This window comes from Camelus dromedarius, chromosome 3 (assembly GCF_036321535.1).
Source record: "Camelus dromedarius isolate mCamDro1 chromosome 3, mCamDro1.pat, whole genome shotgun sequence".
NCBI classification, from domain to species: Eukaryota; Metazoa; Chordata; class Mammalia; order Artiodactyla; family Camelidae; genus Camelus; species Camelus dromedarius.
This window is the reverse complement of record NC_087438.1, coordinates 52,117,298-52,131,261: the sequence shown is the minus strand read 5'-3', so window position 1 is coordinate 52,131,261 and position 13,964 is coordinate 52,117,298. Positions and strand designations below refer to the sequence as shown.

The window sequence follows — 13,964 nt, the reverse complement described above, 5'->3', positions numbered from 1 at the left end:
GGAGTTGATGTTTACTGAGCACTTACTATGCCAGGCCCTGTGTGAGGTGCTTCACAGGTTCTTACTTTCTCACAATAATCTTGTGAGGCAGGTACCATGCTTGTCTCCATATGGTACATGAGGAAACTGAAAGCTGATCACTCTGAGGCTCTGAGAACCATGTGGCCCGTCCGTGGTGACACGGACACACACACACACACACACACACACGAGTCCGTGGTGGGGACACGGACGGACACGGACACGGACACGCACACACACACACACAGTTGTACGCTAGCTAATTTCCCGGAACAGCATCTAGTATAAGCACAGTGATGGGAGGGTTTTTAAATACCCTGAGTTTTATAAGGGAGGTAGGTAATCACCTCTCACTAGAATGTGGTCCGCATGGTGGAGAAGCTTTGACACCCACTTCCTTCTCTCCCGACCCTTCCCTCCCTCTTCCATATCTCCCTGCCCACCCGCTGCCCACATGCCAGGGGGCTCTTTGTAGTTCTTAGGGAGTTGACATGACCTCGGTTAATAAGATTTAATCACTCAGAACAGAGCCATGTGCTCAGATGTCAGATGTAAGCTGCAATTCTTTCTGACCTTAGAGGGAGGCAGAAAATGGGGCTTCGAGGAGCACCACAGCCCATTTCAGGGTTCAGGCCTCTCTGAAGGAGGTTTGAGCCGTCAGAGCAAAGCCCTCTGGTAATGAAGCCATTTGTCCTTGGAAACAGAATGAGCCCTTGTGGGATCAGAAACAATGGGTATGTTGAGTTTCAGACCTGGGGTGAATCGGAGCTCAGGCAGAGGCACATGTGATGAACTGGGACAGTTCAAGGGACACATTCTTCACAGGCAAGTCTCTGTTATCAAGTCCTCTCAGCGATAATGATACTTAGTCAACGGTCATTAATGCCTCTGTTTTGAATAAGTTCCCAAGTAAGTCCTCAACTCTTCTTGGAGCTTTTTTTTTTCCTTCTTTGAGTTTTAATTTGTGTAGTTTATTTTGTCTAAAATCGCCCTGTGAGAAATGAGTGAAAAATAAATTTGGGTAGCAAAGTTTTATTACTTATCATAGCATTGTGCCCTTTTATATGCTCCTTTACTTCTGAAGCAAATACTCAGTCTTCTGTCTCTGCTGGTAATTTGATTCCTGGGCAGTAAAATTGGGTTGTTGCTACTCTCTACTGGTAAGCAGAAGCTTTTGATGCAAGTTTTTCAAAACTGAGCTCATCTAGTACCAAAACAGCAGGCAAAGAGTCCTGTAAACTTTTAAAAAGCATGACCAGTCCGTTGACACGGTTCACTGGCAGGCACTTCTTGGTCGGCCTGCATCCCTGTGCCTTTTAGCTCTTTCTGGTAAGATACAGCGGAGCAGGAGCCCCGTCCGCAGAGTGCGCAGCAGGGGCGGGAGCTCCGGCCGCAGGCTGCCCCTGGGTGGGTGCAGGAAGTGGCCTGGCCCCCCTCTGTCGTGCTGCCTACAGATAAGGGTAACCACAGACGCTTCTGGGAGCGTGGTGAGGGAGACCCTGAAACAAAGGCACCAGCACCGCCTCGAGGGGGGCGTGTTGGCCGGCCACCAGGATTTGCCGAGGCAAGGCTGTGTGCGCACAAGCAGCGGCAGGGCCGGGAAGGGGCGGCTGTGAGCGAGAGGCTGGCGTCGGGGCCGCCCTGTCGCAGGCAGGCAGGCAGGCAGGCGCGCTGGGCTGGGGTTTGGGGACCCGCCGGCGGGCGGGCGGCAGGGGCGGGGCCGGCGCCGGCGCCGCTAACCGCCCTCCTCCCTCTCTCCGTAGGTGAGGCTGCGGCCGCAGACTCGGACATGGCAGCATGACAGCCGCGGACCGCGCCGCCCGACGCCGGGACGAGGGAGCCCCCGAGCAGCGGCCGCCGCCTGCCCAGGCCGCCTGAGCCGCCTTCCCGCGCGCGCCCTCCCCACCGCCCGCCCGGCGAATTTCTGCTGTTAACCCCGCGGACTCCCGACTTCTTCCTTCCTGAACATCAATATGTGTCATGTCATTGTCACCTGTCGCTCGATGCTCTGGACCCTCCTGAGTATTGTGGTGGCTTTCGCCGAGCTCATTGCCTTCATGAGCGCAGACTGGCTGATTGGAAAAGCCAAGACCCGCGGCAGCTCCGAGCAAGGTGAGCAGGGCGGAGGCTACCCGGAGCCCTACCACCCCACGCTGGGCATCTATGCCCGCTGCATCCGGAACCCCGGGGTGCAGCACTTCCAGCGGGAGACGCTGTGCGGGCCCTACGCTGAGAACTTCGGCGAGATTGCCAGCGGCTTCTGGCAGGCCACTGCTATCTTCTTAGCCCTGGGCATCTTCATTCTCTGCACGGTGGCCCTGGTGTCCGTCTTCACAATGTGTGTGCAGAGCATCATGAAGAAGAGTATTTTCAACGTCTGCGGGCTGTTACAAGGAATTGCAGGTAAGCGGGCACGGAGAGGGAGGGACCTGAGAGCCATGTGCGTGCTCCTGCGTGCGTGCAGCACACCCACTGTTCCCTGGTTCATGAGGAGGACTGTCTTCTGTCGGGTTCTAGGCAACAGCAACGTGCTGCCCTCCTTGCTCCCTTTCCCACTTTGACTCCCCGGAAGCAAAGTGTCCACTCTCACCGGCTGCTCTTCATTGCTTATTTCCTGGGGTTCTAAGTTGCTAGATTTGTCTGAGTAACTACTCCTTTTTTGCTTTTCTCGTTAAATTAAAAACATGCTTTCCACGTCGTGCAACCAGGGGGGAATTGCAGTGTGAGAGGCCCACCTGCAGCAGGCACCGTGTGCTGGGGAGGAGTGTGAGCATGGGACGTCCTTCACAGGCAGCGAGCCTGGTGCTGCCACCCACTCTTAGCCCCATCCCAGCCCCAGGATGATTTCAGCTCTGGGAGGGGAAGAAGCTGGTTGAGAGGGAATTAGTATCCGCTGCTCTGTGTTTCATAATGTTCTGGTTTAAATTGTCTGTCTCCTAGAGCCTGACAGAATGTTCTGTGCACTCAGATCAGAAATTACAAACTAACTCTTCCACTTTCTGGGAGTTTCTCGCTAATGAGCTTGTTAGAAATTGGTGGAAAGTACAGTGTGAGTTCTTTACAGGGATCTCAGTTGGGAGGCTGTGAGCTCCAGGAAAAGTTCCATGGCCACCACGTTTCCATAGATTGTCCCATGTGGTGTTGAAAAATGGATCTGGAACCAAGAGGGTATCAGTCTGTTCACGCTCAAGGGCTTGTTCTGGGCAGCAGAAGTAACACACACACACACAGAGCAGAGTTTGAAGACATCTTTAGTAAGGAGAGGAATAGACTCTTGCTCTGATTTTCAGGAAAGAAAAAATTCACTTTTTAAACAACCAGAACCAAGGTATGTATTAATCTGAACTCTAACAGGAGAAATAGCAATCCACCTACCACCACCCGCACTGAAGGGGACAGGTGACTCATCCTCAAGCTGTGTGCCCGGGGCTCCTGACAGTGAAGATAAACACTGAGCCTGGCATCCAGGCGTATAAGAAGCAGACAGACCCCAAATGAATTAGCTCTCGCCTGCCTTACAGCAAACTCTGAGCTTGGCAGGGCTGGCTTCTAAATAAACAGGTCAAACAAGAGGTTTTTTCCAAACTGCTGATAAGATAAGGCTTTTTCTTCTCAAATCTTAGGAGGCCCCATGCGAGTATGTGGTGGGGGTGGTGGGAATAGGCCCAGAGAAATGACAGAGGACCTGCTCCACGGTCCTGCTCTGTTTGTATGGGGGATATACTCAGATTTCAGGCCCCTCACCTTGTTATCTGCCAAAATCAGCCGTACTATGTAGTGGCACAGGCACTTGCGGGGCTTGGGAGGCCAGGAACCTGATTTTCAGCTTTGCTTCTGCAGTTTCATTCAAGATAAATGCACCAATTCTCTGGATCCTTGGCATTCCTTTTCTGAAAGATAGGGAGAGTGGAAGACATGTTCTTATCTTAGATTTTTTTTTTTTATCTTAGATTTTTTATTCTGTGAAGCTTATTGTTCCCCTTTTGATTCATTTCTGAAATCGGAAGTTCATCTCCTTCAGCTTGGCTTTCCAGCTCCCAGAAACATTCAGCTAGGTTTCCATACTGGTTCATCTTTTCCTTGTCAGAGAAATGCCCCTGCTTCACTCCCCTAGGCGCACAGTGCCTCCCGGGCAGGTGCATATATGCGAGCGTGTCTGAAAACTTGTTCTGGGCGGCAGAATTACACTCACGCACAAAACACTGAAAAACATTACCAAAGCTTAGGGAAAGTCAAAATAACCATGTCAATGAAGGGAAGCTAGCACAAAACATTTATTAATCTTTCGGAAGAGCCCTGGTTGACCAGAGAGGCATATTTCTGCTCAGTTTGCCCTGACTGTATTGTATTTGTTGATTTTGGATGACTTCCTGCCTTTATTATGAGTTTTATCAATATGTTGGCATGCAGGTGAGACTCCTGCTTTGTCACCCCTAGGGATGCTTTTCAGCCTGAGAAACTTAGTGCTTTCCAGCAGTGTGCAGTAGGGTGGGACATCTTGGGCTGTATCACCACAGTCCGTCTTTTGCAGTCAATTTGCAGCAAATTACAGCTATCCTTTAGTCTCAAAGCCTGTTTATGTGCAGTTTTTAATAAGGGGCTAGTCCAGTGAATTTAGTCTCTAAGAATGTGGATTAGTCCACCAAATCTTTTGGTGCTCTCATTTGCTATTTCACATAAATGGCAAGAGTGTTCATTTTGGCACAAAGACTAGTACATATTTTAGGTATTATTCATACACTCCAGTGACTTATTCTTGACTTTTCTCTTTCTCTGTATCAGGCCTCTGGGAAGAAGGGTTGGGGAGAAGGAAGTGGTAGCACGCCCATGACAGTGTTAGTCTTTTGGTCACCTGTCTCTTCCAAAAGTCTTGATTTGCTAAAAGAAATCTTTCTCCCCAGCCCTTTCGCTTCTGTTCCCCATGCATACATACAGCATCTTGAAAGTCTGAAATTACTCACAATTCCTGTATAGACATATTGTGCCTCTCGAAGGGTCACTGATCTAAGGCTAAGAACTGGAACTGTGGGAGAGCTGGGCTGAACGCTGGTCAGCCAACTCCCTTATGTTGGTGGGGGGTGGGGGGCACATCTGTAAGGGATGCTCAGTGGGCTGTTTCTCCCCTAATAAAGGTCTATACCAGGCAGTTCAAGCCAACAGAAATGGCCCCCATGGTCCTTGAATCTGTGGTGAGAGAATTGCCCCTTCCCCCACCTCCCAGTGTCTGAGGCAGCTGGCTTGCTTTCTGTCCTCTTGGCCGGTCTGTAAGAGCATCCGGTCAGCCTCAGCCAAGTACTTGCTGCAGCTGTGAGCATCAGTCTTTCCTCTCCCCACACTCCCCTCTCAACCCTGGATTTATTCGACATTGAAACAAAGGGTGAGAAAGGAGGCTGTTGGCAGAGCAACAAAAGGCTGTTTTAGAAATACACTCAGATTGTGTCTGTTCTTACAACTTGCATTTTGACACTTTTGTAAAACGTAACTGGGTGAAAAATTACAAGATACTGTAAGCATATTTCTTTACTACACCTAAGCTTAAAGGCCACAGGCTTGCTTGTATAGCTGTCACTGTCCAGAGTATAATGTAAATCATCCAAATCTTAGCATTTTCATTTTAGAATCTGCTACTTCAGTGGAGATCTCAAAATCTAGGTTACTTATAAAAAATAAAAAGACAACTGTTGACTATTAAGCTAATCCAGGTAAGCAGGGTTTGCCTTCAAGGTCGTACCTCATGGTGGGCACCCAGCTGACACTTCCTACATACTTGTGCGCAGGCGCCCTAGCTGTTCAGTGCCCACCCTCCGCAGCAATTAGAGCTCAAGCCTCACCTGGCACCGGATCAGCCCTGACCCCAACTTAAAGTGGCTGTGGAATGTTGACCCAGGTCACCCCATCTCTAAGCCTCTGTTTCCTCACTTGGAAGATGGATATAGTAGTAGTACACACCTCAGGGTTGTTTTGAGGATCCAATTAGATAACACGTTGAGAAAGCCTTTTAAGCATAATACTTGGCACATAGTAAATGGTACGTGGTAGCTATGTGATGACTGTTAAAGCACTTTTGCTTTCTTGGCAGGTTTTAGTACATTTTTTTTCATTTCCTAGAATTGCTGCATTCTAAGGAATAGGGGTGTCTTTTATGGTCTTTAGAATTGACCTTGTTCTGTTGAAATCAAACATGACTCCGTCGTACAGAGCCGTTCCCTGGCCCCTTAATAGTTGCCCCTGTTTCAGCTGAAGAGCGCAGAGCAGTCCCGTGGCTCTGACATGCCTCTGGGTGTCCTCGGGTATTTTTTTAAAAGCTGAAGATGGCAGCTGAATTGACAGGAAAACAAAGAACTTCTTCCTCTCACTCCTCTTCCCCTGACACACGCATTCTCCATTTCTTTCCTTTCTGGAGACGGCTTCTAGCGGCTGAGTCCTGATTGCAAGTGGCTTCTCAGGCTCCCCTCGCGGAATAAATCACAAGCTGATTGGTTTTCACTGGGTGAGGACTCATCCAGGACTAGTCAGACCAGAAACACACATCAGTTCATATCCCTCTGGGTTTCATTAAAAAAGCTGGGGAGTCAGCCAGCAGGGTCGTTTTTGCCAGCTGCCTTCCTTAGGTTGTGACCTGGATGTGGTCCACAGTGAAAGCGTCAAACACAGAGATGCAGGTTTTCCATGACAGCATTGAGCAGTTTGGTTTTGGAAGTGCACGTAGGGCCCTCTTAGAAGTCCGTGGAATCCCCAGTGACTCGGGTTTGGGACAGAGCCATTCCCATGAGCTCAGGAGTTGGCTCGCTCGTGCTGGCTTGGGCTGTTCCACTGGGATTGCCATGGGGGTTGGAACCGCACACAAGCTGCCGGCCCGGCGGCCTGCCGTCTCCATCTCCGTCTCCCCTCGGGTGCTGTGTGCTGCGTCGGGTCTGGCTGGCTCTCACGCCCTCTACTCGCTGTAGCCCGCTGTCTGTCTACACCCGTTTCAGTCCAACAGGATGGCCTTGGTGAGCCACTCCCCGAGTCTGGAGCGATCGTGGTGGGGCGGACTCGGGCGCCGCTGGGCAGGGCTGGAGGCTGTGCTCATGGTCTTCACTCTCTGCAGGGGGAGCTCAGGGCCTGCTGCACAGTGACTGAGCGGGAAGGACAATATGAAAAAAGAAGGGAAAGGAATAAAAGGAGAGGAATCAGAGGGAAGACCAGCGGAAGGTTTTGTCTTTGCCGCTCGTAGATGTGCTTTGTGGTCGATGGGCACGCGTGTGGAAGTACCCATTGGTGTATGAGACGCGGCGATCATTGTCGGAGGCTTGGCATTCTCGGTGCTGTGTTTCACAGGGTGAAGGATAATCTTAGTATCAAGATAACCGCAGCCCAGCCTGCTCGCAGCATCCATTTTGACTTATCTCATATCCTGTCTATTCACTCCCAGCCAAAAAGACTAGGTCAGTCCCTGGAGAGGAGAGAACTGAGGACAGGGCTTGGGAAGCACACACAGGGAGAGGGTACGAGTTTCCTGACTCTCGCAGAGATCTGGCCCCATAATTTTACACCTGAAATACTCACCTGATTTCCTCTTCAGAAAGTAGTGTGACCTGCGTTGCTCAGCTTCAAAGAAAAGGCATGAGGGAAGTAGAGGAAGCATCCTCCACTCCTCCTCAGAACCAGACACTGGCAGCTTCTGGCTGTCAGAAGGAGGCGCTCAATTTCTGGCTCTCCAGACAGGTAATGCCTCCACCAGAAGTTAGGTCAGTTATGTGTCTGAATCAATATGAGTACCACTGATGATGATGACACATTTACTAATTCATCAACCTTGAGGAATCCCTTGGTAAAAACTAAAGAATGCAGAAATGTTACAAGGCAGGCCAGAATTAAATTTCAGTGCAAGGAGCTTTTATTGGATGCCCACTAAGTGCCAAAACCTGTAGACACAGGTCTACAGTTCCTTGAGTTTCTGCTCCCAAGCCATGTTAGAGAGTCATTGTTTCATAAGGTATACCCTAGAAAAGCAAAAAACAAAACAAAACAAAAACAAAAAGAAACCATCATATATAAAGGAACAAAGAATTCAACTGTATCATTAGATGAAAACTGCCTAAGAGCAAATAGACCAAGCAGGCATTAATTTGAGCAAATCTAGGGACGGGGCTCTCTTTAAAGAATCAGTTGGAAAATCTAGAAGAAAATTGCAAACTCTCTTCAAATTCAGATATAATATGCAATTGATACACAAATAAATAGTGGTTTGCTATGGTAACCACTTAGTTGTATACATAAATTATCATGAAGCCACAGATGATGTATGTTCAAATTTCGTTAACAAATAATTGCTTAAGTATGGCTCTGAACATTTTCACAAGCGGTTCAGCTACTCTGTTTTAAGAGCTTAGTGCAAGGGAGGTATTCTGCTAAGCTGTGACATCACTCTAGGTGTCATCAGCATTTCCCGGGAAGAACTGTGCTGTAGCCCAGGCAGCCATGTCTGAGTTCACTTGTTGTATCTAGTCTTGCCAGTAGCTTTATTAAATGGCCCGCCATTTCTTTTTCTAAAAGATAGCCCTCAGTACAGGTGAAAGGTAAAATACGCATATTGAGAAAATGAAGCCAACGTTAAAAACTTCAAACCGAAATACTCAGTGGCTCTATGTTCAGAATTTAGAAGCAGCCTCAGGGCCCTTGTGTTGAAAAGATGGCACCGGCTTGGTTGTAGGAATTATTTAACATTATCTGGACCCCAGAACTTTAGTTGGCAAGAAATTTACTGTCCTGAAAATTTCAGAGCTCAATCACTAAGTTTTTAAAGAGTCTTTTATTCTGCTATACACTGCATTTTATTTATTTTGGTAGCTTATTTTGAATTGTCAGGGTATTTTGGTCATAGTCAAATAGGAGCTCTTTCTAATCCTACATGTTGGATGAATAATTTATCAAGAAATATTTCATAAATTTCTTCCATTTGCATAGAAACAGTTTAGCAAACAGCTTCTCACGTGGAATGCAAAGTAAAACTTTACCACTAACTCCTGGGAAGGAATAATCTGGCTAAAGTAGTTTGTTGGGATGCATTTTAACAGGTAAGCGTTAAGGCTTTGGAAGCTGCCAGGGAAGTAATTTGCATATAAACGTGAATCATTGCTGAGAAAGGCTGAGGGAGGCTTCCGTGCGGGAGAAACTGCAACCTTCTTACAGATTGCTTCTCCACATATTCTAGGGGCATCCAGCAGCTCTTAATTGATGGTCATCAATATTGAGTAACTGTAACAGAAGCATCCTCTGGGGGCCTTGGTTGTGAGGTCTCTTTATGACAACTATGCTCTGATTGTCTTCCAAAGAATTCTCTTTATTGCTCTGTCATCCGTTCTCTAACCACCACCACCCCCCCACCCCCGCCGCAAGAGTAGTTTTCTTGCCACTTACAATTCCATGGAAGTGTTTTTAGTAGAACACAAGTACCCTACTAGACTCCATCAGGGAGACGGTATAAGCATTAATTCAAGCTTTAAAAAAAATGACACCTGATCCTTCACTTTTCCTCTCCTTCCCCTCAGAAAGTCTTGTTGGTTAAAAGCCTCTACTGCTATAGAATATGTACTATAATGACATGCAGATATAATCTGCTCTGCAGACACTGTGGTCATCAGCTGAAAACACTTTTCATGACCAGTGAACTGACCTCCCATTTCTGATCTGGCCTTCGAAGCAGAGTTACAAAACGTCAAAGGTGAGCCCAGTCTGGCTTGTCCATAAACCCTTGAAACTTGAAAAATGAGGTGCAGTGAAAACAGGTTTAGATTCTGAATTCCAAATAGAGAGAACTCAGAATCTCTTTACTTTTTACCCTATTACTTGCACAATAAACAGCCTTCTTAGATAGGTGTCCCCATCCTAACACAGGCACTGTTCAGACACACATACACACCCACCCACCCACCCACACACCCAGCAGCCTTTCACTCACTAGTTACTGCCCTTGAACAATCACTGGTTCACTCTGCTAAGGTTTTGTCAACAAAAAATAACATGAGAATTGAGTTCAGTTTTATTTGGGACAAAATGAGGACTATAGCCCAGGAGACAGTGTCCCACGTAGCTCTGAGTAACTACTCTGAAGAAGTAGGTGGGGAGGTCAGTATATGTGTGATTTTGGTGGAGGTGGTACAGGCAATCGAGCACACATTTTTGCAGAAGGTTGCTGCTAGTCACAAGGAGCAGATGTGTACGTTAATGATTTTAGTGCTTTTCCAGATATGGGAAGATGAAAGAATTTGGGCTCATAAAACCTTCTGAAAATAGATAACTATCTGAGGGCCTGTTCTGCCAGTTTTTCGCAGAGCAGAGTGCCTCATTCCTGATCTCCACCCTGAATTCCTTTCAGAGTGTGTTGATGATCAGTGACTGCAGTGGCTAGTGACTTTCATCCTTGTAGAGGCAGATGGCAAGTGCCAATCTTTAGCTGGCAGTTTCCACTAGTCCTCAGCAAAAATGAGAAAGATAAGAACAATGTAGTAAGATTTCATAGTGCTAAATGTATTCAGTTGAAAGAATTGTCCTTTATTCTCAGATTACATCCTTTACCTTTTTGTGTTAAAATACCCTTTATTTTATGAAATGATAATGAGGGGAGATAATGGTTATTTTAAGTGTCCTTATATTAGCAAAAGAAAAAATACGGACCTACCAGGTGTTTTTCTGGCTATTGTGCTAGTGTCTGAAGTCCAGAAGCGTGGGAACCACTCTGCTAGAATATGAGCAAGGGTGTCTGGATTGTGACTTTTTCAGTCTTCTCTCTCATGTTCAGAATGAGGCCTGCTGCGTGCACACTAGGTGCTCAGTGTTGCTCACTGACGGAAACAGTCTGTGCTGTGCTCACGAATCCATGCTAGAAACTGTTTCTTCCTAGGCACTAGGAAAGAGTAAAGGATTTAGCAAATGCTGCTTAATTCTGGCATGTACTCTGCCCTCTCAAAGAGTTAGAGCATAATTAATGGAGTCATCATTAATGGGGCTTAACGGTTATTTGAAGAACCAATAAGAATTATTTCAAAACTAGGAATCACTAAAACCAAATTCTGTTTGGGCTTTAAAGAATAAATTTTCATTGAAAAAGCTTAGTGGCCAAAGTGATTTCAAAGAGAGATTAACCAAAGGTGGCAATTCTTGGGCAGAACCCCTTGATTCATGCTGTAACAAATAATTTATATTACTCTTATCTATAAGTACTGATTAAATACTCCTCTGACTCTGAATGGTTAACCGACATTTTGGTACTGAGGAGGGCGGCCTGTCCTGGCATTTGGAGGTCAAGCAGGCTGGAATACCATTGCTAATTAGCTTGGGGGCTTGGGAGACAAGGAGCAGAACTCTTCTTAGATGGAAGGAAGAGCCCTGGGGGCCACCATCCTGGTGTCTGCAGTTGTCATAACTAAGATTTCATGAGAGCCCGATGCCTTAGATTGAGAGCAGCATCCCCTGAATGCAGACATCGAGACAGGCAGATCTCTCGTTAACACAGGATTAACTAAAACCTACAGCATACCTACTGCCTTCTGGCCATGGTGCAAGAAGTCAGGGTTAGGAGGAGGCAAGACAAAGATCCTCAGCTCTGTTCTATGAATTAAGAAATGCTAGTTGTAGGAGGAGAGATGGTTAAACCTTGGCCTGGCCTGCTGGAGGAAGGATGTAATTTGGGGGCTGTCTGAGAATGCTCTCGGTGCTCGATTTTGTCTAATTGGCTGCAGATGTCTCTCCTGGCAAGTTCATGGGATACGGTTTTTTGTTTTTTTTTTTTTTGTGGCTCATTCTATGGATGGCATTAGTATTGTAGGTGGATGTGCAATTTCAGATGGTTCCCAAGCACACAGACCCTCAGAACAAAGACTGGAATGTGAGCAGCTTATACGGCTTACACTTTCTCCTTGTGGTCTGATGGGTTTTGTGCTTTATTTGCACTTACATGCTCACACAAATCCTGCAGAAGAGGACATCATAGTGAACCTCACATTGTTTTGACCTGTTCATAGGTTTTCCTTCTAGAAGTTTCTTTGGCCAATGGCAGCCATTTCCAGGTGACACTCAGATTGTAATGTAAGAGACAGGGTGGATGGAACCTCTTTACCTTGTCGTTGTCTTGCAGTAGGGTTAGCAAATCCACTGGCCTGAGAATAGGTGAGCTTTTGTTTTGGGGCAGCCTTCCCCGCCCCATCCTCCCCTTGCAGCACTCCTGTGGGTTTGCCACTTGATAATTGTTCATCGTCTGCTCTATAACCTCGCATAGGGTAAGCAAGCCAGCTTTTGAGTACATATTGGTCTTCCCCTCTTCAGCTGGACAAATGCTTTTGTTTTGGAAGCTAGTCTTTGGTTTGCAGTAAAGCGGCAGTCCAGGGCAGGGGCTCTGGAGTGGACTGTGGAACCAGTACTGCCTGGACTGGAGTCCCAGCTCCACCACTGATTAGCTGTGGAACCTTACTTGATCCCCCTGTGCCTCAGTTTCCTCATCTGTCAAGGATAATATTACTGGTACCAGCCTCATAAGATTGTCACAAGGACTAAATGAGTTACATTAAAGTACTTAGCCAGTGCCTGGCACACTGCAGTGCTCAGTAAGCATTCATGGCTGCCGTTGTCATTAGAACAGTTACCATTACGATATAAAAGGTTCTCATCACCTGCTCAAACTTCCAGCTTTAGTTAAAGGATTAGTTGTGAATGTATAAAATCAGGGGAGGGTATTTATAGTTTAAACTCCATGTCATCTTTACTTGGAATCTACCATTTTTTACCTTAGAAGATCTTTCTAAGAGGTTCTTCCAAAGATGAAAAGACTCAAAAGGAAAGGAGAATCAGAAATGATATGTGAAGTAGGTCAGCAACACAGTATGTGTAGAGGACTGTGTCACAGGCACTTAGTGTGTTTTAGGGATGGAGATGGAGACATAGAAGCCAAGGAATAGGACATACTCCTTATTGCTGTCAAGTTTACAATCAAATAGGAGTTCATCTGAGCCAAAAATGCATACTTCAAGCATCTGAAAGAACTTGGAACCAGTGTTTTATTGTTGGACAAGTGCATAGACTGTAAGACTTTTTATTATCATTGTTCTGGATAATTTTCCGGATAGTTGGTTAATCATTTATTTGTAATTTTTATTTACACTTTTTACCTATGAAATTCTGTTCTCTCTCTTCTTGCTTAAAACAGTGTATGTGGCCTAGTTTAGCTTTGTCTTGGTGAGAATGATCACTGCAGAGTGTCTCCAAAGTCCCCGCCTATGAGATGCATACAGGTTCATACTATGATCTTCGGGAAGAGAAGAGCTTGATAGTAGATTCGTTGGATGGGGAACTGGATGTGGTTTAATGTAGTCCCTTCCTCAAAGCACAGTGTTAATACCTGACAGTTTGCCTTGGAGTATTTATTGGAAAAGAGAAACTGTCCCTATCTAACAGCAGTTGATGACTTACAACTAGCTACTAGGGACTGCCAAAATGACTTCCAACTGTCAGTATGGAAGATGACTTGGGGAAAACTACAAATTTAGATAGAAAAGAGCATAGGCAGGCATAGGGTTGCTGTGTATCACCCTGACATCAGCTGTTCTGCCACCTGAGGGCCCCAGACTTAGAATTAAATAACTACACAGGTTATTCCTCTTAGAAGGGGAGACTCCGCCCCATCCCTGCCCCACCCGAGGCTGGTCTGGTACACAGCCCACAGGGCTGCTGCCTGGAGAGCGAATTTCCTGGGCGGTGGCAGTCCTCCACTCCCGCCTCAGTGCTGGCACTTTCTCTTGGTCTTTCCAGTCTCCGGGCTCATATTGCTTCTAGACACCATCCTTATCTCTTCTGCAAACGGCCATGTCCTCCTTCTTCCTCATTCCCCCACTACCCCTGTGCCACTCGTCACGTTTCTGAACTTCCCCAGGTTCATCCCTGCACTGCTGCTCCCGCCCAGCGGGCGT

At 46.8% G+C, this 13,964-nt stretch overlaps 1 protein-coding gene across 5 annotated transcripts in view; it reads left to right on the top strand.

Annotated features, from left to right (window-relative positions):
* LHFPL2 (LHFPL tetraspan subfamily member 2) overlaps window positions 1-13,964 on the top strand; it is a 153,289-nt gene that overhangs the window by 128,371 nt on the left and 10,954 nt on the right. For all 5 annotated transcript variants that reach the window (XM_064481852.1, XM_031447056.2, XM_031447047.2 and 2 more), the window contains one exon: window positions 1,785-2,424. In XM_064481852.1, the coding sequence (XP_064337922.1) occupies window positions 1,995-2,424 (430 nt within the window). In that variant the 5' untranslated portion in view covers window positions 1,785-1,994. The remainder of the gene's footprint in view (window positions 1-1,784; window positions 2,425-13,964) is intronic.